The following is a 25509-nucleotide window of genomic DNA, read 5'->3' on the forward strand; positions in this document are numbered from 1 at the left end:
GTCAAGGGTCCAAAAGCCAAATACAGCAAGTGGTAGCACAGCGACGTAGTGATGGGATCAGGTGTTTGAAGTCCAACAGACAGACTTGGGCTTGACCCCTGGCCCAGTCACTTCCTAACTGTGGCCTTGACAAGGCACTTCACTCTCTGGAGCTCAGCCTCTATAATGTGCCAGTACCAGTCAAGGCCTCCTTCCTGGGCTGTTCCAGGGATTCGATGTGATAACACATAAAGCCAAGCACGGCACCTGGCACACAGATGCATTAAACAGACGCAGGGCTAGCTGCTACTAGTATTATTATGTTGTGGTCATTGTGATGGGGGCCATAATGAATATTATTACTAAATTGTACAAGTAATATTCCAGACATTTGGAAGGAGAGCTCAGGCTGTATCCAAATAGTCATGGAAAGAGGATTTCATGGGAGAAGTTATGGAACGGGCCAAAGAAACCAGAGCAAGAAGTGAAAAGTCTGGACTTAGCTCCATGATCTTGAGCAAGTCATTAATCTCTGTGTACCTTGGTTCTATCAGCTGTAAAATGGGAACAGCAATGGCACCTCAATGCTTTAGTACCTACCTATTATGGTGCTGGTAGGAGGAAGAAACAAGTAAAAAGACAGATATCTAAACAGGCAGTTACTGTGGATGATACTATTATTGTTATCATCATTGTCTCTGTTAAATAATCTCTGGAAAAAATTCTAGCCCTGGCTGGTGTGGCTCAGTGGACTGAGTGCCGGCCTGTGAACCAAAGGGTTTCCAGTTCAATTCCCAGTCAGAGCACATGCCTGAGTTGCGGGCCAGGTCCCTGGTGGTTGGGGGCATGTGAGAAACAATCGATCAATGTGTCTCATGGACATTGATGTTTCTCTCCCTCTCTGTCTCCCTCCCTTTCCTTCTCTCTATAAGTAAATATAGTTCAAAAAAAAAAAACCTCTACTAACTACAAGGAGGCCCTTACAGGCAAACCCAGAGGAAAGAGCCGGGCAGAAAGTCCTGAAAGGAAGATTCTACAAGCTCTCACACATGGTGCATGGCCAACATGCCTAACCAGGCATTGTATGTGACCCTCATACTCACGGTAACCTGGGGACATGCAAATTGTGACCACAACTGCAGAGGCCAGGACAGCAACTGAGGGACATTCAGGAGCTTGGCCTCAGCGAAACAGGCAGAAGACACAGTGTGAGAGTTCCAACTGTTCCACACCCGCTGCAACGCCTGCTGTCTGTTGTCTATTCAGTGGAGCCATTCTGCTGGGTCTATGGTGACGCTGCACCAGGTTATCACTACCTAACAATTGAAGCTGAATGCCTTTTCACGTATTTATGGCTACTTGAATATTTTTTGCAAGGTACCTGTGCAAGTAAGTCTTTTGCCCATTTTTCTGTTAGGTCGAGTACCTTTTTATTATTTGATGGAGTTCTTTATATTCGAAGCACAAATCCTGTATTGAATATACATATGACAAATGCTGTGAATGTTAGGACTGTCTTTTCACACTTTATAGTTTGTTTTTTGATGAGGTTCTTAATTTTAGTGTATGTCTTTCCTTTGGATAGTGTGTTTTGTATCAAGCTTAGGAAATCCTTACCTACCCCAAAGGTCATGAAGAAATGCTGTTTTCTCATTTAAAGAAGTTACTGTTTTATCTTTCACATTTTGACTTAAGTGCATCGGAAAGTGATTTTTGTGTAAGGTATTAGGTATTTGCCAAAATTCATTCTCCATTTAGACTCCTAGTTGACGCATCATCATTTACTGAAAAGGGGCCCTCACTCTCCAATGCCACCCCAAGTCCCCTTTGTCATTAACGAGGTGACCAAACACGGGGACTCTTTCCGGATACTCTAGTTCCGCTGATCTATTTGTTTACTTTTGTGCCGATACCACGCTGTCCAATTACTGTAGCTTTATAACAAATCCTGCACCGTAATAATCTAGGTCCTCCGAATTTCTTTCCTTCTGTTTTTTCATTATGGTATTGGCTATTCTTGGCCCTCTGCATTTCCATATAATTTAAAAAATCACCTTCTCAATTTCCACAAAAATATGTGCTGAGATTTCCTTTAAGATTGACCTAAATCTATAAATATAGAGAGAACTGACACCTTTACAATAGTGTAACATTGTAACATTTACATTCTTTTGATGCTTGTTGGGTAGGGATCTTGCGTATCTTTTATTAGATTTGTTCCGAGGTATTTGATGTTTTTGATGCTAATGTGAACAAAAGTGCTTGAAATATTCCTTTTCTAAGTGTATGTTGTTGGTACATGAAAACACCTACTAGATTTCAAGCTCTCAAGCTCTATGATGATTACACATGCACCTTGCTCATTTTTCCCTCCATGATGCCCTAGCACACACTGTTTTAGGTACTGTTTCAGAAGAGGCCCTCAGTATAGGTCTGCTTAAATATACTGAAGAAAAAAAGAAAGCTGAATGGGTTAAGATTTACTATTTTAATGCTGCATCTAATCCCAGAGCTTTAGAAGACCAACTAATTCCATCACCCCAGGGATATTAACAGTTTAATAACTTTCTGATTAGAAACGTAACACTCATTTTCAAAAGCTTGGAAACTTCAACAACAGCAACAACAAAAAAAAGAGAAATGGCAATTGCCAAGCACGCAGCTGCCCATCGGTGGCCCTTGCTGGAGCTGCCGTGCATTCCCTTGGGTCTTCTCTTTTGCCGTGGATATTTGTATAGTTGAGTTCATGTTGTATTTCCAGGCCCATCTGGCTAAAATAAAAGCATCTTTGCTTTTGACAAGTGCTGCAAACATCCATAACACCTACATAACCTACATTGGAAGGGCAAGCACTGCAGCTATCCTCTGTGAGGCATCAGGATCCCTAAGTGATGAAAATGTTACGATTGCCATCTTTGCGTGCAAAGCTGTGTCCCTATCTCAGATAAGTTTCCAAGGACAGAATGATTACCTTGGACACTTCACAATAGAAAATTAAGGTTTTTCTCTTACAATGATAACAGTTGTTACAATAACATTCTCTCTCAAACTCTGTGTGTGTGTGTATTTTTATCATCATAATAAAAACTGTTGCAGCCTCCCATTGCCAGGCCCTGTCACCAGTGCCCCGGATGTATTTGCTCACTAAACCCTCGCAGCCACCCTGTGGATCGACCCGGTGGAGAGCTGAGGCTCTGGGACGCTGGAGCCTGTGCAGGGTCCTCGCAAAGGGAACCCAGGCAATCTGACTCCAGACCCCATGCTTATAACCATTAGAGTATAGAAAACACAAACAATGAAGTAAACAACACTTTTATTAACCAAGCATTTAGACGAAGTTATGACTGCCTGGCATACAATAAAATCAACTAGAAAAAACGAACCAAAAAAGCAAGAAAACATTAGATATTAAGGTAAGTCCTTGTAACTGACCTCACTCCACTTCACTGGAAAAGAGCCAGCATTACCACATCTCCAACAGAAGATGTGCGGAATGCAGAATCCCAATACCAGTGCCCTGCACACCAACAAACTCTACCTTGTAGAACAAGCTGAAGAGTCTGAAATGTCTGGAGACCAGAAAACTACAGCTGTTTGCCAACGTGCAACCAACACACTAAAGGCTCGTCAACTAGGACTAGAGACTGTAAACAAATTCCTTTTCTGTAGACCCTTCTGTCTCAAGAGAGTCACTTATTTCACAAGTTAAACCATCACAGTTAATAACAATTATGTCCACTTCAGAGACAGACATACTAAGTTCAAGTTTCATACAAGTTTTATGACATGTTTCATAACATACCTCTTAGGATGCTCCTATTGGAAGATCCTGAAACTTTTCTGCAAGCTAGAGTGTGAGACAGAGGCCTAGGGGGGCTGGAAATCCACAAGCACAGCCCCCCCAAAGCAGTCCCCAAAGCACATACCGCCCAAAATAATGTCTGGGTGGGGCAGAGGGGTGTAGAGAGCCTGTGTCTGTCTGGCCTGCTCAGCTCCAAGGCAGAGAGACTCCCAGACATTCCCCAGAGCATCCCACTCTGTGGTTTGAAAACTTCCATTTGGACAGCATCCAGTGTTCTGGCTGGCAGGTCAAGGAGAAACTCCACACAGCATGAAATCAGACTGGAGAATGAGAGAAAGGTTATTATAGGAGGTGCTTCTCCTGATGAATCACCCTGAAAGATGTCAAACTGGGCCAGCCAGTGAGACTGCATCTGAGATGCCAGGAGCCAGCGATCACAACCAGTGTGTAGACAGGGTTTTCAGAAAAGAAACAGTTGCGGCTTCAGCACAGACATTGTGATCACAGTGGCGAGAGCAAGCTGTTGTTAAGAAAGGCCTGGCCAGAACCTGCCTCTTCTGTCCATCCTGTGACAAATACTCACTGATCACTTACTACGTGCCAGGTCCTGTTCCAGCATCAGACAATTCCCAGGTGAACAAGGCACATAGGTCCCTGTCCCCAAGAAGCTTATGTTCAATTTGGGAGAAAGACAAACAAATAAATAAATAACCAAGTAAGAATATTTCTGATGGCAAATGGACGTGCCTGAGGAACCCTGGCCAGCTTCCTGGGGATCTAACTCAAGGTTGGGATAAAGCTTGACTGGCCCAGAGCACCCAACAGTGGTCTAGCTCCTTGGAGATAAGAAGACTGTATATGATAATGTGTTAATTGAGTAGGGCAGCCAGAACATAAACAAGTGAAGCTAAAGATTATAGTAAAACTTCTTGGCTGAAGTTACAAGGGCAATTTTATGGAAGAACTAGCATTTGGGTGGGCAGGAAAAAGAGGTGAGTTCTAGTGGGGGGACAAAAAGACGCAGACAGGTGGGCACATGAGGTGCATGTAACAGTGAGTGAGAAAGGACCATCAGTTGAAATGGCATAAGAAATATCCTGCATTAGAGCAAGCTGCTACCTAACTTACCAGAAAACAGCAGCAATCCCCTCAGTGGAAGCCACCTCCCACCTGGCCCTCCTCCAATTCACTCCCTGAACTTCAGAAGGACTACAGCAGTTCTCCAGTTAGAAACCTTCAATGGCTCCCCACTGTTCTCAGCCTAATGTCCAAATTCCTTAACATGCTTTTTAAAATTTTAATTTTAGAGAGCAGGGAAGAGGGGAGAAAGAAAGGAAGAGAAACACCAATGTGTGAGGGGTACATCAATCGGTTGCCTCTAGCACACCCCCAACCGGGGACCTGGCCCTCAACCTGGACCAGGAATTAAACTGACAACCTTTCGGTCTGCAGAATGATGCCCAACCAACTGAGACACACTGGCCAGGGCCTTTAACATGATCTACAAGGCACAGCAGGGCCTGGCCTCCGTGACTTCTCCTGCCTCATTGCTCTGCTCTAGGGTCCTACACCTCCTCCCACCCCTTACTGAAGGACCTGAATCTCTCTCCTTCCAGCTCCTCAAATGCTGTTTCCTCTGTCTGAGCATCCTCCCTTCAACCCTGCCCTGTCCCACCCTCCACCCCCTATTTGGTAGTAACCTTCATCCTTTAGGTTTCCATTTAAATGGGTATCTGCATACCAAAGATACTCCCGACTCCCCAGACTGGGTTATAGGGCCCTCTGTGCTCTCAAACCAGCTGGGTGGGAGCAGAGTGTGGAGCACTCTGAAGGCCTGAAGCACTTAGATGTGACTTAGCAGGTGCCTTGGACTCACCATGTGTGATATGTTGAGTGGGATGTTCTAAGAAAATGCACCTGGCAATATTGCACCCCACATTCTAAGAGTATCAGTGTTATTTCAGGCAACAGTGGAATATATCAAGAGTAGATAAGTGTTTGCTTTCTGGTATATATTCTCCATGTCTTTGGATAATAGCCCCTGATTTTCCCTTTCTCTCATTTTCTAGATGGAGCTGACGCCACCCCAGTGCCAAGGAAAGACCAATCAGAGCACTCCATGGCCCCTGCCACAGTCACTAGCTCAGGAATGAGCATGGGACCTCAGGCTGGTCTATCGATACTCAATTCTAGACTTCTGTTGGCAATACTAAGAAAAGAAGCTCTCCTTTTCCCAGGGATTGCTAAGCTAATACAACATAAGCCTAGAACCTGCTGAAAATCACATCAATGCAGTAGAAAGCAGAGACAAGAACTGGAAAGAGGGAGATAGTGATAGCTTCATCTCAACACTTGGACTAGCCATGACTTAGCCAGGACAGCCTGTTCAGTAACAGGAACTAATCAGTTCCATTTGGGGCTTAAAACAATTCCATCTGGCTTTCTGTCACTTGCAACCAAGAATCTTGAGCCACACAAAAAGGTGATCCGAATTAAGGCAACCACACAAGTCAAGAACAGAAAAGTTCCATCAGTTGTGAACTCACAAACAGTTCCTGGTACAGGCAATGTTTCAGTAGCAAGCACACGACTCCATCAGTGTAGGTGTTTCTTAGTGGTGGGCATCTGTCAGTCCATGTCACAGTCTCACCACTAGTCTGGGCAGTAAACCGCCCCTGGTGTGTAGCAAATAACCTCTTACTATTTCAATCTGCCTCAACTAAATCACAAACTTGATTCAGTAGACAAAAACCACAGGTACACAATTTTCTACAGTAAAACCCTGTCTACCAGGAAAATCCCTTTCAGTTTGAAAGCTGGGAATGCTACAAAGAATAACGTGGTTCAAAAAAGGGTTTCTAGCTCTCTTGGACTATCATCAATTTTTCTGTAAATCTCAAACTGTTCTTAAAATTCATAAGATGTGTGTGTATGTGTGTGTGGGGGGGGGCTGTTCCCAAATGCTTTGCATGCCCTCCCCAAATGATCAATTCTAAATGCTTTTAAGTATCTTCATCTCTCCTTTCCATAAACGCTATGCCCTACATCAGGGCAAGAGTGTATTAGGAACTGTCACTTGTCACTGGTAGGGTGACCAATTTGTACCAGTTGCCCAGGACCTTCCCCTTTTTAGCACTGAAAGTCCCATGTCCTGGAAAACCCCTCAGTCCCAGGCACATCGGATGGTTGGTCATCCTATGGGTCAGAAGAAACCCAAGGCTCATTCTACCTCCAGGCTCATATTCCACAGCTCCCAGCCCCACATCCCGCTGCCCCACACAGTGACTCCAGAAGACACCGCTCTGGCGTAGCCTCCTCCAGAAAGCTTTTAAGAAGGTTCCCACAGAACCCTGGGCCCATAGACACTAGTGTTTCTCACACTGCACAGTCACTGGCTCCATGCCTGTCTCTCCCATCAGCTTGTCAACTCCCCCAGGGAATGAGCTATTCTGTATCCCAAACCCAAGATGTTTACTATCAGAGCCAAATGAAGATCATCACCATCATTGAAGTGGGTATTAGCTGTGTGTGGCACTCTTTTCCAAGTCACTTTGGGATCTTCTAAGGCTCTCACTGGTAAGCCAACTACCAGGTTATTCAGGCACGCCGTGATATGGATTAAGCAGATCGCCTGATCCAGGGCAGGCAGCTCAGGTTTCCAAAAAGCACCTGATCGATGGCCATGCAACCTAAACAATGTATCTGGGCAGTTCCCAGGTTACTTCCAAGGAACCTGAGAACCTTTACCATTCCCAGGCTAGCAAGAGGATGAAGATGCCTCACTGGGCAGTGAAACTCAACCAAGTTGAAAGTCTTCCCAAACTGACTCACAAGGAAGCTCTATTCAAACAGGCAGTGTCATGAGTGCAAGCACTTAAGTCGAACCCTGGCTTTGACATTTTTCACCTGTTGTCATCTTGGGGCAAGTGACTTAACCTCTTTGAACCTTAGTTTCCACTTCTATAAAATGGAAACAGTAATAGTTCTTGTAACTCATAGACTAGTGAGGACTAAAGGAAATAACACACAGGAAGTCCTTAGCAAGCACCCAGCATAAAAATGCGTTTAATAAATATTAAAGTAATTTAAAAGGCTTAGAGTCAGGTGGTTAGGTGAGAGCCTGCAGGTAAACTGGGTGCTGGCAGGATACCAACCATCTTCCCCTTCTCTGCCACATCTACCCACACTCTACATTCCTGAAATCCCCAAGCCTCTCTCTGGTCCAACTGCCCTCCCATTTAAGAATCCTGCTTCCCTACATACACCGCTTTTTGTCCTATGCCTCTTTCCTCCCCATATCTTCTTTCACTACCACCCCCTAAAACCATTCCTCACAACATAATGAGCCCTTCTGCCTCCCACTCTCTGTGACCCACAAACATTTATTAAATGTGTGGTCCATACTAGAAAGGACAAAGCTGAGAAACACAGCACCCTCACCTCTGGCCAAATGAGAAGCCCCCATCTAATTTCCTTCCCATCAATACTTTCCATGGGCCCCTGTCTTCCTCCTACTGTTTTCCCCTCCCCTCGCCATCCTTCTTTCTTCCCACCAGTAATTTTGGGAGCTCCCTCTGCAAATCAGCCTGTTTCTTACCACCAAAGGTTTGCCTACTCCCCAACCAACTCCCTCCCCCCACTATATTGTCCTCTCTGAAGTTATTCCCTTCTCAAAGGTCTCTATTTTCCATCATCACCCTCAAAACTCCTAAGCTCTGCCCACAGGCTCTGCATTTCTCCCCAGTTCATTCTTCTTTTTTTTTTCATTCTTTAGGTCTCCATTGAGCTCCTACTTTGTTCCAGGTACAGCACTAGATTCTGAGATACAACTATGAGCAAAACAAACAGAAAAGTAAACAACAACAAAACCATACAGGACAGATGCAGCTGGTGGAAATGCACTGAATGAAATTGAGAGAAAAATGGAAAGGAATTGGGGTGGGGGAAGCACTTTAGGTGGTGTGGTCTGGGAAGGCCTGTACTGGCTGATAAACACAGCTGCCACAACTGGTCACCAACTGTGTTACAGACACTGGATCAGTCTCTTTCCCTGCATGGCATGACTGAATCCTTGCACAATGTTCACAATACCCATTTGCAGATGGGGAACCGGAGGCTCAACAAGGTTAAGTAATTTGTCCAAGGTCACATACACCCACTAAGTGGTGAAATCAGGACTTCAATGCACATCTGACTGCTGCACTCCTGCTTCCCAGGACCCTTTGGAACCTGTCCTCCCCTAGAGCTCTATTTCTGATAGTCCCTGCTTAGACACCACCCCCCAAAAATACTTTGATTTAATTACTATCCTCTATTGAGTACCTTTATGTGCTTTCATTTTTATGTGCATTCTCTTACAGAGAATCCTCAAAACAATCTTGGGAAGCAGGTGCTGTCACAATATCCGTTTTCCAACTGAGGAAACTAAGGTCTAACTTCTCACACTTAGATTCGAACCCAGATCTGTCTGACTCCAGGATCCAGACCTCTGACCTCTAAGCTGTCCGGATTAAGAAGCACCACCCGGGGAAGCTTGGTGGCCAAGACCTGCCCTCGGCAAGAGCAAAGTGTGTGTGTGTTCCTAGATTGAAATCTCCCTTACTTTACAGATGGGGATACTGAGACACTGAGAAGCTAAGCGACTTGCCCAAGGTCACACAGCAAGGACCGACGGGGTCAGGGTTCGAAAGCAGGCACCCTGACTCCAGAGCCCTAGCTCTTAACCACCATACAGCTTTCTCCAGCGCCTCTCTCAGCCCCCCACCTCCGATCTCACTCCTCCCAGCGACCCCATCGCGGGTCTATGCATCCCCGTCCCAGTATCCAGCCCCAAGGCCTCCCACCTCGGCCCCTAACACACTTACTTGAGGTGGTCCAAGGAGTGGATGTTGCGGGAAGACTTTCCATGGCCCCCGCCCACCCAGCTCCGCGAGCGGCCAAACATGTCGGCGGCCCCGGCCGGTCCCTCGCCTCACGGTCTCATGCCCCAGCGGCCCAGCGACCGGGAGCCCGCGACCGCAGCACAAGCGGCGGAGATACTGAAGGGACCGCCAACCACCTTCTTCCCCGGCCCACAGCCCCGCACTGACATTCAGCCGGAACCGGCCGTTCGACCGTCGCGCTTTACGGCCGCCACCACGAGGGACGCTGGGATATGCAGTTCGCTCGCGAGGCCCGTGCAGACAGGACTACGAACCAATTTCGAGGGCCAGCGTGCCTGGCACAAGTGCGGGCCTGCAGCAGAACCAGAGGAGGAGAGTGCGCCGGGTGGGCGGGAACGGGGAATCTGTGCGCAGAGCCCAGAGAAGGAAATTGGGGAAGTAGGGTGAATAAAAGTAATAGCAGTATTAGCAATTATTATCATGATATGATTATGATAAGAGTAGCTATTGCATAGTGTAGACCATGTGCAACCATCCTAAACACTTATGTATGCATAATTATTTAATTCTAACAACCCTATGAGGTGGGTACTATTATTATTCATTCCCATTTATCATCAAGGAAAGTGAATCACAGAGGGGTTGACTTGCCCGAGGTCATGCAGCCAGTAAGTGACAGAACCAGAGTTAAAACCCAGGCACCCTTATTTTTATGCCCCAGTAACTATCAAGCCCATAATGGCCTTCTTTGTCCTCGCCACCATTTTTTTAATCTACTTATATTAATGTACATATAGAAACGTTCTCAAGCAGCAGTGTACAAAAACTGAACACCTTTACTTTCAGAGGATTTCTCTGGTCTTCAATCCAAAATCCATACCATTTCCAAAACTACCAAATTAAAAAAAAAGAAGGGAACACTCAACTTCCTGTATGAGCCAAGAATAAGTACCTAAATTTATCTTCTGGATAGGTAGTGAGAAGCTCCATGGAGGTAAGATGACTCTGTTCACCATTCACTCATTTCTTTCTATACCTCATAGGCATGTAAGGCCTATTTTGTATAATCTACTGTGCTCAGGACAGAATTGAACCAGGGGCCAATGTTTTCCCCAATACCTAGTACAAGGCTTGGTGCTAATAGGTGGTCAGCAAACATTGGCAGAGTGAATGAATAACTGAAGGTTGTTTCACCTTCTGCAGTTAAAGAAATGGAGACCAGTGGAGGGTTAATGGTCTGCTCTGTAATTCATCTAAAGAGGTACGAAACAGTCATGGGGAAAAGGGGGCAGGTTCTGTCCTCCAAGCATAGGAAGGCGGATCAACTTCCAGGGTCCCTCCTTTTCTCTGGGGCTTGGTTTTCTTGTCCATAAAAAGGAAGAAACATATTACACTGCCCTGTCTGGTTCCACTTAAGCCACAGGTGGCAAACACACAAGGCCCACGGGCCAAATCTGACCCTCCACCTTGTTTTATCTGGTCATAGCGCTGAGCTCTTGCTTAACTGTTAAAGAGTAGTTACATTTATACAGTCCTAAAATTACATTGAGCCCTTTGAAGGCAACTGCAAGGCTGATGTGGCCCCCAGTGAAAACGAGTTTGACACCCCTGATTAAGCAATGCATGTAAAGCACCCAGCTCCGTGTGCCTGAGATTTAGTTTTGTTGAACTGCTTTGGAAGACCCTGTGGGCAAGATCAGTCTGCCAAGGGATGTACCAGGGTTCCCCATTAGAAGGGGATTCACTTTTCTGTGTACCTCTCGATGGAATGTTTAACAAGGTGCGTTATTGTTGTTTTTAAACATGTCTTGCAAAGTACAAAGAAACAAGAAGCAACCCTACTGGCTAAAGAATTTCTTTACTTAGATGTCCCTGAACTCTTTGATGCAGGACCCTTGCCCATAGGCAGACCTTTAAACAGCCAGAATTTGGAAATGAAGGGGGCACTGGTTATCCCCACCATAAAACATTGACACTTTGGTCCAACATTTTCACTATTATAGTGCACCACCCCTCCCCTACCCGGCCTCTTTTCTCATCTGGTAAACTGAGTCTCCCAAGAGGATGGCGCCATATTTAAGTCTAGCAAGGCACAGAAAAAACTCGCGATTCCCTTCAGCTTTTGTTGCCTTGGGATACATCTAGCTTTGAATTATGTTGGTTTTTTTCCACTCCCTCTAACTCCCTCGGGTATTCCCTGAGCGAATTGGAATTGAGATCAGGGCGGAGTCCAGAACCCGGAAAGCAACTCAGAGGCCAGCGTCCGTAGGGACAGAGCTAAGGAGTATCCGCCCCCAGAACACTCGTGGGCCAATGAACGTGAGTGTTGCGAAGGCCAATGAGCGCGGGCAGGGGGCGATCGGCCAATGAGAGAGGGGTCACTCCGGAGGCGGAGCTCGGAACCCTACCAGCAAGGCGACGCGGGGGCTGCAGTCATGGTCGGTGAGCCTGCGGCGGCGCAAATGGGGCTTGAGGGACTGCCGGGTCGACCTGGAGAGGCTGCCTCCGGGACTGGCCCTGGACGCTGAGCCGGTGGGGTCCCCACCAGCGCTGCGAGGGCCCGTGATTGAGAGTGGGCGCATCGGAGGAGCGGGACAACCACTTTAGGGGGTCCCGCCGCTCATCCCCAGGGGTCACCGCAGGGGCCCAGCGCCACCTCGGTCGAGCCAAGGGCGCCGCTGGATGGCTGAGTTGCCCTCTCGCTGGCCGCCCGGGCACCACAGCAGCTGAGCTCGCTGGGATCCCCGGGCCGCTGCCGCCCTCGCGGTCCCCTGCATGCCCGGCGCCCGGGTCGCAGCCCACCTGGACGCGTTGGGTCCCCTGATCCCCTACGTGCCACCGCCGCTGCTGCCCTCTATGTTCTACGTGGGCCTGTTCTTCGTCAATGTGCTGATCCTATACTACGCCTTCCTCATGGAGTACATCGTTCTCAACGTGGGCCTCGTCTTCCTGCCCGAAGACATGGACCAGGCACTTGTGGACCTCGGCGTGCTCTCTGACCCCGGCTCCGGCCTCTATGATGCCGACTCGGAGCTCGACGTCTTCGATGGTTACTTGGAATAGGTCTCACTCTCCCACCTCCGCCCACCCACCCCCTACGACCTGCAACCTTCCCCCTGGACCAGCCATCCAGATCATGCCGCCGCTGCTGGTTGAGGGCACCGTCTGGCCAGGGATGGGACCTCCAGGACAATGTCCTCTTCGGCCATCGAGGCCTGTAAGTGCCCTCTCTGCTGGGAATGAGGACGGGTTGGGGCGCTGGTGAGGAAGAGGGAGGTATCCCCAAGCAGGACACACCCGTCCCTGAGGCTTCTGATTCATTGCTCTATCCACCTCCTCCAGATCTATTTGGATGCCAGGAATGGCTGGGCTCTTCTTAGGCCCTTAGTTGGAGTTGAAAAGCTTCCCCTAAGGAAAGTGACAGCTGTTGAGGAGGGGAAGGGAGGCAGAGCCTAAGCAGCGTTTGGATTAGCCAAGGTACCAACTTCCAAAGCTTGGGGGGCAGAGGGGAGTGGTGGAGAAACGCCTTTGTACCCAGATCCATTTGTGGCAGGCTATCCTCAGCCTGGCTTGATGATGACCTTGGTTGTTTGGGGATCCACTAGTCCTAAAAGGATAAAGACTGGGAGTGTCACAAAATGTAGGAAGCCAGGCAGTGATCACCCCTGGAGACTGAGAGCAAGGGGTCCAGGTTGAGGCTGTAAGAGGAGAATCCTTCTTCAGCAAAGAACCTTGTACTTCCTTCCGCCTTGGGTTTGCTGCTGTTTTGGAGTCAGGTTTCAGGGTGCCCCAGCTCAGCAGTTCTGCAGTTGGAATCTGCAGGGGCTGCCAGTTTCACAGGCTGCCTTCATAGCAGCCAGGCTGGGGCCTGGTGCTGGGGCTGGCTTTGCCTGCAGTGTTTGCAAGGCCTCGAGGGGCTCCCGGGCCAGCAGAAGAAACTATAGATCATTGCACTGAGGTGTTTAAGTCCTTCCTGTGGGCTGCAACCAGGAAGCTGTGTCCAGCCCCACCTGTGTGTTGGTGGGAGAGAAATGAAAATCCGGAAAGGAGAGAGACTTGGCCAAAGTAACACATCAAGAAGGAAAGGCTAAATAAGTAAATAAATAAATAAAGCAAAATAGAAAAAGAAAGAAGGAAGACAGGCAGCTGGACTGGAAGGGGGCGACGCAGGCAGACTGTAGGGTCAGGTGAGGGTTCACAGGGCATGCAGGAACTCCTTGTCTGGAGTCCCTCAGCTAGCCAGTATTCGTGTGTCACTAGGCACAGGGCTTGAATGCCAGTGGAAGGGGGATATTTAAGAGTTGGGCAAGGGCTTCTTTTGGAAAACAGACACTAATGCCACTCACCCCAAGCAGGCCGAATTAACCTCTCCCCTCTGTTGCCTTTCTAAGCCAAGATGACCATAGTCAGAGGGTGAGGCCAGACCTACCGCCATTAGTTCTGGGGGTCAGGGGCTTCCCTGAGGCGTGAATAGTGAGAGTTCTTTGAAGAAAGCTTCCTTTGAGCTACTCTGTATAACTATCCAGTCTGCCTGCCTTCCTTCCATCCATCCATCCATTGATTGGACTGGTTCTTTAATTGAACAGAAGTTTACTGAGTACCTACTGTGCCTGGTGGATGCACACAGTGATAAAGCAGACTTATCCCCAGCTTTCCTGGCACTTGGTGAGACAGACACGTGGGTTCCCAAACAAGATAATCAGATTTTTTTTGAGAGTTTTGAAGGCAGATAACCTTCCTGGGTGTGTTCATCCACTGCTGTTTCCTCAGCACTTAGAAGAGCACCTAGTATCTAGTAGGTACTCAATAAATGTCTGTTGACTAAGTGACACAGAAGAATAGAGATAGGCTGCTTCCAATAGGGAGGTCAGAGAGGGCCCTTCTGAGGAGATGACACATTCGAGGTGAGCCTTCAGTTGATAGGAGCCAGACGCGAAGATCTGGCAAAGAGCGATCCAGGCAGAGGACTGACTGCTAGTGCCTAGGCTGTCGGTGGGAGAGAGCTGGTTCTTCCCTCAGCTGAGAGGAAGCTATTGTGGCTGGAGAGCAGCCCCAGGAGAGGTCAGTGGAGCGGGCAGGGGCCACAGCCATGAGCAGTGGGAGGCCATCGGTAGGTTTTATTTAGGTAGGGGATGGTGGCTTTGGCGATTGTGGGAAGAATGGGCTACAGAGGCAGGTGTGAAAGCAGGGAAGCCAGTTTGTTAGAAGCTGTTCAGTTATAAAAGCCAGAGGTGACTGAGGCTTGGATGAGGCAAGGTTAATAAAGATGGAGAAACACGAACAGACCAAGAACACCTTTTCAATGTAGAATCTATGGAATCCATTCAAAAGTTATAGTGAGTATTGATCATCTTCTGTGAGTGGTTCCAGGCTTTTTTTGTATTCACTTATTCAGTCATTCAACAGATGTTAGTCCTGCCTACTCTCCTGCCAGGCCCTGTGCTAGGCTTTGGTGATCCCAAGATGAATCCCTGCCCCCAAGCCAAGTGCTTGACTTTTAGACAGCGTAACTTGGTGAAGAGCGTCTTATTTTATCTCTTCACCACATCAAGAGAAACACTTCCCTTTCCAAGTGAAAACATTGGCATACTGTAATCCAAAAACTGAAGCCCAAATGTTTGACATACTTTGCAGCAAACGCTGTTTGAGCAGAAACACAGGAAGTGTGTCTCAGGAACACCCTGGCAAAGCTTTCACAATGACAGGGCTGGACCCTGCAAAGTAGGGAGGTCTGGGGCTGTAGGAAATACTCGTGCCTGGAGAATTGGTGGAAGCCACACACAGCATTGCTTTTCCCCCACTCCCAAATCCAAACACCAGTGTGGTTTTGGCCCCAAGGATTGGGGATGTCCAGACTCAGGTAGGGGAGGGGTGGGTAGAAGCAGGAAAAGCCTTTGGGAACTTTTAAAGATGGTCTGACTGCACCTCATCCTCAGGCCCCTTTTCCTAAGCAGAAGAACACCAGTGGTCAAATCTTGTTCTTTCTCACTCATTCTCACAGAGACACAGTCTCATGAGACGTTGACTAAGGGTGAGGGTCGATATCAAGATCCAAAGATGCACTCACTTTTGCTCCCTCTCTCTCTTTTTTGTCTTATGTGTGTACCCACACAATTCAGTCATCGAGCATTTATTGAGAACTTGTTAAGGAGATAGTGTTGGCATCAAATACCCCAGATTCAAATGCCCCAGGTTCAAATTTTAATCCTAAGTGTGACCTTTGGGCACTCGATATGCCTCCCTGTGTGTCAGATTCTTCTATGAAGGGGAGATAAAGCAAGTCTACCTTCTCATGAGAATTAAATTAAAGATATGTGAAGGACTTAGACCTTCCTGTGTATAGTAAGTGACACATTAAAATGAACCACTATTATCATGTAATGGAAAGTGTATACACTAGGCCCTTATGAGTGTATAAACCTGCACATAGATATTTATATCCCATGATGAGCAAAAGAGGACTGGCTGGCTGAGTGATGGGTAGATCCAGGTCCAGACTACTGGGACAGACTTCTCACTCTGCCTTCTAGGCCTGGGACCATCTGGAGACCTTGTGCATTGCACTTTGGCCTCCAAAGGCCACCAGAGCTCTGTGGTTTTCCTAGAGTCTTAATCATTGCCCGGAAGCAAGGAGTGGGGAATCAGGAGCTCCCTCCTTCCCAGGAGAAAGGGTCACTTCAGCTAGCCTGGGAGCTGGGGTGAGTCCTCATGTCTTAGTGGTTCTGATGTGGAGGGAGTTCAGCTGGATTGGTTTGTCCTGGTTCCGATGAAAGCTGATGATGCCTGCCAGCCGTCTCTTGGCATAGAGGTAGAGCTGTGGGGGAGGGGCCTCACTGCGCTGGGAGTGGGAAGACTGGAGCATGCAGCTGTCAGTCAGCGTCAGCCTGGCGGAGCTCAGATTTGGAGTTAAGAGTAACCAGACTCTGCAGTCGACTTATCACAGGGTTTCCCAGGCTTCAGTTTCCGGACTGGGTGCGAAAGTTACTCCTTCCTGATCTACCTGTCCTGCTCCCTCGTGCCAATCTGTAGCCTCTGCCATCAGCAGAACACACAGGAAGCTGGGCGCACTGCCACTCTGCTCAGAAACCCAAACCTCTTTGGGGACACGGTCATGGTGGATTCAGGTCCTTGGAGATACCTCAGGCAACCCGTGGAGCTCCAGCCAAGGATTTGGTCTGATGGGGAAACCAGGTGGGAAGTTGAGACTGTCATCCAGGCAGGAGACAGGCAAAGATGAGGAGAGGCATGTGTACCCCTAGGCCTGCTGACTCACCAGTTCTGTCCTGACATAAGGCTTACTGAGAAGGGCGCTGTCCACCGGGTACATTGGTTCTGGCTGCCCCTGTGGATGGAAAAGACCCCAATATGTGTCTCAAGACAGCTGAATGCCAGAGGACCTCTCCCTTGGTTCTGAGTGATGCAAGCGAAACTTCTTCCAAGGTGCACCCTCACAGGCTTCCTTGTGTCTGTTTGTTAAACTAAGAAATTAAGGGCTCATCTGAACTTGACCATTAGTATTCCTGGTTAACCTGCTGACGTTCCCTCTTTGACTTTGGAAGCCTAGTTTGTTTTGGGAAAACCAAGATCACAATAAAAAGGCAGGCTTGGGAAACCCAACTCACAAATAGAGAAACTGAGACCCAGAAAGGGGGGCGGGTGAAGGCCAAGGGAACGAAGCTGAGTAAGAGCTGAGCCCCACCCCCCAGTGCTGGGGATATATGGGGAGGCGAAGGGGGCTCCAGGGAGGGGCTTTGACCCGTGTCCTTGGAGTGCTACTCCCAGCTCTAGCTCTGCCAGGCCTGCCTCCTGCACTCTTCTTCCTTTTCTCTGAGTTTAAAAAAAACTTGAAACTTACAACTACACAAAAGTTGTAAGAGGAGTCAAAGAATTTCCATACACTCTCCACCCAAATTCACCGATTATACCGATTAACATGTTGCCACATTTGCTCATGTATGCAACACGTGCTCGCTCTGTGTATGTATGTACCTGTATGTGTATGCACACACACATGTATAATTATTTTGAAACCAGATTGTAGATATTACGTTCCTTTACTCCTAAATACTTCAGTGTGAATATCCTTAGGACAAGGACCTTCACTTACAACCATGGTACAATTGTCAAATCAGCAAATTTAACACTGATACAATCTTAGAATCTAATTTATGCTTTATTCAAATTTCATCAGTTGTCCCAATAGTGTCCTTTCACAAGAAAAAGCAGGCAGAGGTGAGGTACAGGATCCAGTCCCAGGTGAGCCCTTGCAGGCTAGCCAGGTAATTGTCGTGTCTCTTGTGTCCCCTTCACTCTGGAACAGCTCCCTGGTCTGTCTTTTGTCTTTCACGACATTTGTGAAGAGTACAAGTTTGGTATTTTGTAGAACGCCTCAGTTCGGGTTCATCTGATTCTTCCTCTTGAGATTCGATTTAGGCAATGCTGTTTTGTCGGGAATACCACAGCGAGGTGAGTGCACGTTCTGAGTGCGTCATAGCAGAAGACACTTGACACCTGTCCTGCCCCATTGCTGGTGATGTTAAGTGTGATCACTTGGCGGAGGTAGTGTCTGCCGGTTCTTTCCACTTTGAAATTATTATTTCTTCCTTTATAATTTATAGTTTGTGATTAAATCTACTAGTTTTAGTGCTTCATGTTTTAAAAACATTTTTTTGCATGAAAAATGTTTTTAAAGAATGTTTGTGTCATCCTGGCTGGTGTGGCTCATTTGGTTGGAGCATCATTCTGTACATTGAAAGGTTACAGGATCAACCTCCAGTCAGAGCACCTGCCTGGGTTGGGGTTCGAGCCCTGGTCACAGTGTGTACAAGAGGCAACCCGCTAATGTTTTTTCTCTCTCTCTCTCTTCCTCTCTGTCCAAAACCAATGAAAAAATGCCCTTGGTGGGCATTTAAAAAAAACATTGTTTATGTCACTAAATGGAGGAAACCAGCCTCACTTGGCAGGAATTAAAACAGTAAGTGCCAAAGTCATTAACTTCTGGCCAAATACTAAAGCTCGCTAAAGGTGCAGGGCCTCGGCTCTGCTCTTTGTTAAAAGGGCAGGTTAGAAACTGTCAAGTGATAAAGATTCCCCAAATCCAGATGGAAATTTCTCCTCAAGCTAATCATAAAGATTGACTGAACACCAAAATGAATTGCTTGCTTGCTTGCTTCGTGGGACTTGGTGTTATTTAAGGCCATCTCCATATATTCCCTGAAATTGTGATGTAGAGGCTATGCAGTCAGATTTGGGTTTAAATCGCAGTTCACACCAACACCTTGGACAAATGGCCTCACCTCCTTGGGCCTCAGTTTCCTTCTCTGTGAACTGGAGATGACGGTATCCGCTGAAGGACTTGTGCACCGCAGATGAGCTGGTGGAGGAAGGATGCATAGTTGCTTCTTAATAAATGATGCTGTCAGTGCTGATGGTGTGTGAGACCCAGAGGTGGCTTAGCCCAGGAAGCGTTCCCCTTTCCTTGGCTCCCTTGCTCTTCTGGGGGGCCAGTTACCAAGGAGGGTGTGTCTTTGTACCAGCCCAAGGCTGATGGTAACTGGTGCCCTTAGCCCTCATCCCTTGCCCCAGTCCTGGGGATGGCTGGGTTATAGTTCCAATTATCTCTGGGAGGGACAAGCTCCATTCCTGGGATTCCTTCCTGGCAGGGGACTGTGCCGGGTGGTTAAAAATTACCGCCTCTCCCAGATCGCCATAGCTTCCCCTGAGTGTCACCCCATGAAACAGGCAGGGCAGGGCAGGGCAGGGCTCATTTGCTCCATTATGCAGGGGAGGACACTGAGGCTTGGGAAGGTCAGTGACTCGCCCCAGCTGCCCTGCTATCTGGTGGCTGAGTTGGGCCTCCCAGCCACACTGCCAGTGCCTCCCCAGTGAGGTCGTCTGTCAGGCGTCCTGGGAGGCAGTGAATGCCCTGAAGCAGAGCACCATCTGCCTCTCAGTGCCCTGCCACCTCTGTGGCACTTGCTTCTTTTCCCTTTTGACCAGAGAAACCAGGCCCAGGCTTGCCTTTGCAGGCCAGGAGTGTCTAGCTAGAATTCATAGGTTCATTTCCATCATGTTTGTTTTTAGAATTGCCTTATGTTTGCGACAAATGATACTATTTTTTATTCATGATAATGGCATAAAGGTTCCTTTTAAAAATGTGGAGTTAAAAGAGCCGTGTTGGTTGAAAATGCTAAATAAAGAGCAATGCACGTGGTTCTTGGATGTGGCAGGACTCACGAAGGTGTTGCAAGTGCTGTCCTACAGTAGGCCTCATGGGCCCTGGCTGGTGTAGCTCAGTGAATTGAGCACAGGCCTGGGAACCAAAGGGTCGCTGGTTCAATTCCCAGTCAGGACACATGCCTGGGTTGCAGGCCAGGTTCCTGGTAGTGGGCATGCAATAGGCAACCACACATTGGTGCTTCATCTTCTTCTCTTTTCCTTCCCTTCCTCTCTCTTTCAACAATAAGAGTTTAAAAGAAAGGGCTGATGGAATCTTCACCAATACTAAGAATCTTCGCAAAATCCATGGCAGATGAGTGTCAGTAGCTGACTTATAAACCACATTTGAGAACCCGGTCTGTGTTTCTCCAGAACACTGGCTTCCGTCAGAGACCCGACCCAGGCAGACAGGCAGCTTCTCCTTTCTCATCCCCTTCTGGCCACGTACTTGGCACCTAAACACGGTGGAGGCCCTCCTGCTGCATAGCCTGTCACAGGGACCACAGTGGAGACGCAAATACATTTGGATGACGTCTGTGGTGACGTTGTCACTTTAATTGATTGTTTGGTACTTGGACAAAGAGAAACAGGTAATGGGTTTCCAGCAGGCAAGATCTTTGGAGGAGGAAAAGGGCAGCTCCACCGAGGAGGCCCCTGCCTAGTGTGTTTTCTAGCTGGGAGCAGGTGAGGACAAGGAGAGGAGCCAACGTGAACCCATGCCTCCTGTGTGCTAGGTGTGCCAGGCAGTCCACCCACACGGTTTCATCTAATCCTCACAACAAACAGCCTGGTGAGGTAGCCACTGTTGTCTTCCTGTCAGATGAGGGAACAGACCCAGAGAGATTAGGTGACTTGGCTGAGGTCGCACAGCTAGGAAGGGTCAGTTGGAATTACCCAGAGAGGCCAGTTCCAGACCTTGCCCTGGCCCCCCCAAGGAAATAGGACAGTGGGACAGCGGAACTATAAAAAATGGCCCTTGTTAGCAAGTCCAGAGCATCACCCCACCAGCACCTTTAAGGTACATGGACCGTTTTCTCACTTAAGCCCAATCCTCTGCAGAGGCATCAAGCTGGGACATTGCTGCTTAAAATGGATCAAGTGTCCACCGGTCATTCCAATGACAAACAAGTCAGCCACTCACTCCCTCTGTCCAGCTCTAGAATGGCCTAGAATAAAGCTATAGTCCCAGAAAGAAAGGGAAAAAAAGCCAATGGATAATGAATTGCATCATGTTCTAATGATGTTAGCTATTTCCTTGGATTATATAAGCTGCAGCCCCAGGATGCTTCTCAGCTAGGGCTTCTGGTGCCGTGGAAGAAAGAGATGGACCTAAGATGCTGAGAGGAATTAAGACTTTGGGTCAGGCCACAGAGAATGAAATTCTGGCTGTGCTATGTGGCTTTGCACAATTCACTTAGAACCTCTCTGAGCCCCATTTGAAATTCAGGAATGTTGGTCCTTGCGCCCCATCCCAACCCCAGGTGGTTCTGAAGAATAATTGAGTTAGAGCAGGTAGGATAAGGTGAGTGTAATGTGCCTGATCAATGTTAGCCGTTGCTCTCATTCCGGGGTTTGCTATGAGACCAGACTAGCAAGTCAGAGGAACAAGGGGGTTGGGTCTTTAACAGCTGCTGTAAGTGGCCCAGATGAGAGATCCTCGGGCATCCTCTAGCCGTGGATGCAGAGACCTGGAACAAAGTCTCTGCTCGACCTGCTGTGTGACTTAGGGCGGGCAGGTCACTTCCCTCTCAGGGCCCCTTCATTCTCTGGAGTGAGTAGGACCTACTTGGATGAAGATTTACCAAACCTCACACGACACCGTCAACAATTTTTGTCCTATCGATCTATTGCCTGAACTATTTATGTAGCTGATTTCTTTAAACTGGCTCTTCACATTTTTCGAGTAGAATTAATGTTCTGAGAAGAAAGGAGCTTTGTATTACATCCAGAAATGGAAATTGGCATCACTTGCTATAAATAGAAAGTGACCTTAAAGATAAACACCATGAAAACGGAAGAGCTAGTGAATTCCTGCTGTAGCCGGCACCTGGGAGGCCCAGAGCCCACCCTGCCAGAGGTTAGCTTGACTGACGCACATCTGGGACTTGATGTCGCTTATTGTCACAAGGACTGGGAAAGGAGTAAGTCTGTTTCATGGGGTGATTCTGTGTTTTCTGACACTCCATTCACAGAAGTCTGGTATGAGCTCAAGTGTGATCTCCTACCTTGGAGAGGGCTTCAGTGAGCCCTAGTGAGGGTGAGTCTGAGTAAGGCATTCTGCTCCATGGATACCAGGGCTCTCAGGAGCACCATGGACCCCACAGGAACCTCCAAGGTCACCTGGAGGAGGCAGGTCAGCAGTAGGGATACCCGTGAACCCCTTTCTAGAGGGCTGAGCTCTCGATGCTCTCTGGCTGTGGTCCCAGCTCCCACTCCTGCCTGCCAGGTCTACTGGGGAGGTGGGATGGCACCAAAGGATTCGAGGACTTACCTGCCAGGATGTCATTAGTGGAAGCGGGGAAGTCTGCCCAGTGGGAGGATGAGTTCCTAGCTGGCCTTTGGGAGATAAGCCTGGCAGAGGACACAAGAAACTTGAGCGATTCGGCTGTTCCTAACCTTTCCCCCCCCCACCCCAGGCCGAATTATAGGAGGTTCCAGGACCTGCTGTGCCCTGGTCACCTGCCCTATACCAGGCATGCCTTTTTCCCCCAATATTTTATTTATTTATTTTTAGAGAGGGAGGGAGGGAGGGAGAAAAAGAGGGACAGAAACATTGGTTGCTTCTTGTGTGCACCTTGACCGGGGACCAAACCCACAACGCAGGCATGCGCCCAGACCAGCAATTGAACCGGCAACCTTTTGCTTTGTGGGACGACACCCAACCAACTCAGCCACACTGGTCAGGGCCCAGGTATGTTTTTTTGTGCACAGCCTTCCCCAGACTCCGAGCTCCATTCATCCCCTGTGCATCCTCCTGTTGTCGGGTATATTACCATGGCCTAAAATTGCGCACTATATTATGTGTCAAAGGCAGGGTCTGCACTTCTCATGGGGTCCCCTAGCCCCCAGCTCAGGAACTGGCACACAGGAGGGACAAGATTTTTGTAGTGTTTAAGATCTCCAGTGGGACAAAGCCCTGGAGAGGTGGGCACCCTTAGACTCTCAGCATCTCCACCTGTGAAATGGAAGCATAATAGTATGTTAACTCCTGAGGTTGTTAGGAAGGTGGAATGAAATCACCTGTGTAAGGTTTGCTCTCAGGCATGCTCTGCTGGGAGCAGACGCTGGGATAAAGACTCAAGTGCAAGTTGTCTATTTGGGAGGCGGTCCCAGAACTACTGGCAGCTTGCACCTGCAGGAGATGCATGGTTCTCAGTGGAAGCAGCTGCACCCCTTTGAGTGGTCTTTGGGAATGGAGCCAGGGCACATTTTCAGTTGTCACTGTACCTGGAATGCGGCTAGCAGTTAGCTGTCAGTGGCCAGGAATGCTGCTAACATCCTGCAATGCTGAGGACAGTGCACCAACATTGGATAATCATCCTTCCCCAAATGTCAATAGCACCCTGATGAACGAAGCATGATGGGCATTTAAACATCCCAGAGTTTAAAGTGGGAAGTTTTCTGTGATTGATGCTTGATGATGTTTACAGAAGGAATGGTCTGAGCTGGCAAAGATGTGACTCAGACATGGGAGTATGAGACGTTTCAGACATACTGGTACTGGCTAGGCGGAGAGAGAGAAGGGCACGGGCAGTGGGGACCTGCTTGGGGCCTGGCAGTGGGGATGATGCCATGTCCTGGGAGGTAGAGCCAAGTGGGCTCCCGAGCAGTTTGGCTGTGGCCCACGCTCCCTCTAGGCTGCGAAGCATTTTCCAGGCAAGGTGGGAGGTGATGCCAAGCCCTGCCCACTACCCACAGAGCTTGCTTGGCTGCCCTGGAGGTCAAGTTAGCTGGCAGACCCTTGAATGACTCCTGCATGGGCTGCCCTCTTCACAGGTACCAGGAGTCCCCTCCTCTCCTTCCCAATAATGAACAGTCCTTCCTTTCCCATGTTAAATTGCTGTGGTTCTTCAGCCCAGGATCCTTAGAAATCAGGCAAATTCATTAAAAGGAGTTTTTAATAAAAGTTGTTGGAAAAGCCCTGGCCTAAGTCTGGGGCTTCTGGTGGTTCCCTGACTTGGGGTGGGGGGATGGAAGGAAGACTCCCCTGCCTGGCCCAAGCCTCCCGAGGCCTGGTGGATGGGTCCAGGTCCCCACTGAGTGGGTGGCAATAGGTGCTTCCATGTTGGTGACACTCTTTTTTCTCTCTTGTTAGACCTGTTCCCTTCAAAAGTTCTGTGCCAACAGAGAGGTTCCCATCCAGACCCAGGATGGTGGGACAGAGACGTTGAGACTGAATGACAAGGTTGGGAAGACATTTGTCCCCCTCCCCAAAGGGAGAAGTTGGAGATGTCTGAAGACCCTGCCCGCCTGCAGCATTGCACAAACGGCCTTGCCTTGGCTCTGACCTTTCGCAGTCGCGATGGATGTTTACAGGAACCCAGCCAGCGTATGCCTCCCTGCTCTTTCACCCTGACTGCACCTGCTTTCCCCACTTAACGTTCAAGAGAACACCTCAAACTGCAGACTCAGACACGAAAGCGACAGTCAACTCCAGCTGATGCCTGGAGCCCTGTGCCTGACTGGGTTCGGCCCAGGCTGATCTTGGATGCAGCGACTGTTTCAGGGAGTGACTCCAGAGGAAGAGGCGAGGAATGTGTCCAGGGCTAAAGGTGGGGTATGGACTTATTCATTTCAAGTTGCTTCTTCATCCAATTGCCAAAACTGATCCATCGTGGCAGGAGAAGGCCATGTTGCTCCTCTGGCCAGAAATATTTTTAGAAAATGTGAGTGGTATGAATACTGGACTTTGATAAGCCTGTAAAAGCAATACTTAGGAGGCTAATTTCTTTCAATTAAAAAAATGTATGCAACTTCAACACCTGGGGACCTGCTTTTCTTTTTAGATTCGGGAAGGGAATCCATAAGCAGAAAACCTCATGGTTGACACAGGGCAGAAGAGTCAGGGCCTCCCAAGTTGGAGGTCCAGCTGGGTTTGGAGCGTCTCCCTGAACCAGACTGGTGAGAGGGGCCGGACCAGTCCCCTTGCTGCTCCAAGAAGCCTAACGTACCCTCTGGGACGTGGTACCAAAGTCTTGGTGGCCAAGCTGGAAATTGGGCCCGAATCCCAGAGAAATCAGAGGTGTAGTGTTCTCCCCACCCTCCCTTCCCTGCTAGGCGATAGGCAGACTCCAGTAAAGATAAGGGCGGGGGGCGGGAGGATGGAGGGAGGAATAAGTGAGTGAAATCGGATCCACTTGCAGTTTCATGAAAAACAGCATAATTCTCTCCAGTTTGCAGAGCACCTGCTGCTTTCAAAGCACCCTTTCACACGTACACCATGTTGAACCAGGTATAGACGATTAGTTCCATCCTGCAGGTAAGCAGGCTGAGGTATAGGGGCCTAAAGGTCCAGCAGAACTCGAGAGAAAGGACACTTGTAGCACCGTCTGTCTCCATGTGGTTCTAAGAAAGGGGTGCTAACAAATGGGAACAGAAGACATTCGAGAGGCCCAAGGTGAGTGTGAG

General features: G+C 48.5%; 2 protein-coding genes across 6 annotated transcripts in view; one reads left to right on the plus strand and one right to left on the minus strand.

Annotated features, from left to right (window-relative positions):
- The window catches only part of CLEC16A (C-type lectin domain containing 16A), a 222149-nt gene extending 212255 nt beyond the window's left edge, over positions 1 to 9894 (minus strand). For 4 of the 5 annotated variants that reach the window (XM_037069041.1, XM_037069040.1, XM_037069037.1 and 1 more), the window contains exon 1: positions 9646 to 9894. In XM_037069041.1, coding sequence (XP_036924936.1) covers positions 9646 to 9725 — 80 coding nt within the window. In that variant the 5' untranslated portion in view covers positions 9726 to 9894. The remainder of the gene's footprint in view (positions 1 to 9645) is intronic. The other variant, XM_037069039.1, reaches the window with a different exon arrangement.
- Positions 9895 to 12034: 2140 nt separating this feature from the next.
- Positions 12035 to 24860, plus strand: DEXI (Dexi homolog). Its single transcript, XM_037069033.1, has 2 exons — positions 12035 to 12880; positions 24197 to 24860. Exon 1 carries the CDS (start codon positions 12439 to 12441, stop codon positions 12724 to 12726), a length of 288 nt encoding a protein of 95 aa, XP_036924928.1. The 5' UTR covers positions 12035 to 12438; the 3' UTR covers positions 12727 to 12880; positions 24197 to 24860.
- The last annotated feature ends 649 nt before the right edge of the window (positions 24861 to 25509 follow it).

This window comes from Sturnira hondurensis, unplaced genomic scaffold (assembly GCF_014824575.4).
Source record: "Sturnira hondurensis isolate 20B ecotype Veracruz unplaced genomic scaffold, ASM1482457v3 Scaffold0018337, whole genome shotgun sequence".
In the NCBI taxonomy this organism is placed as follows: Eukaryota; Metazoa; Chordata; class Mammalia; order Chiroptera; family Phyllostomidae; genus Sturnira; species Sturnira hondurensis.

What these genes read in the sequence shown, in the direction of transcription:
- DEXI (XM_037069033.1), top strand. Translation starts at nt 12,439, where the DNA reads ATGCCCGGCGCCCGGGTCGCAGCCCACCTGGACGCGTTGGGTCCCCTG.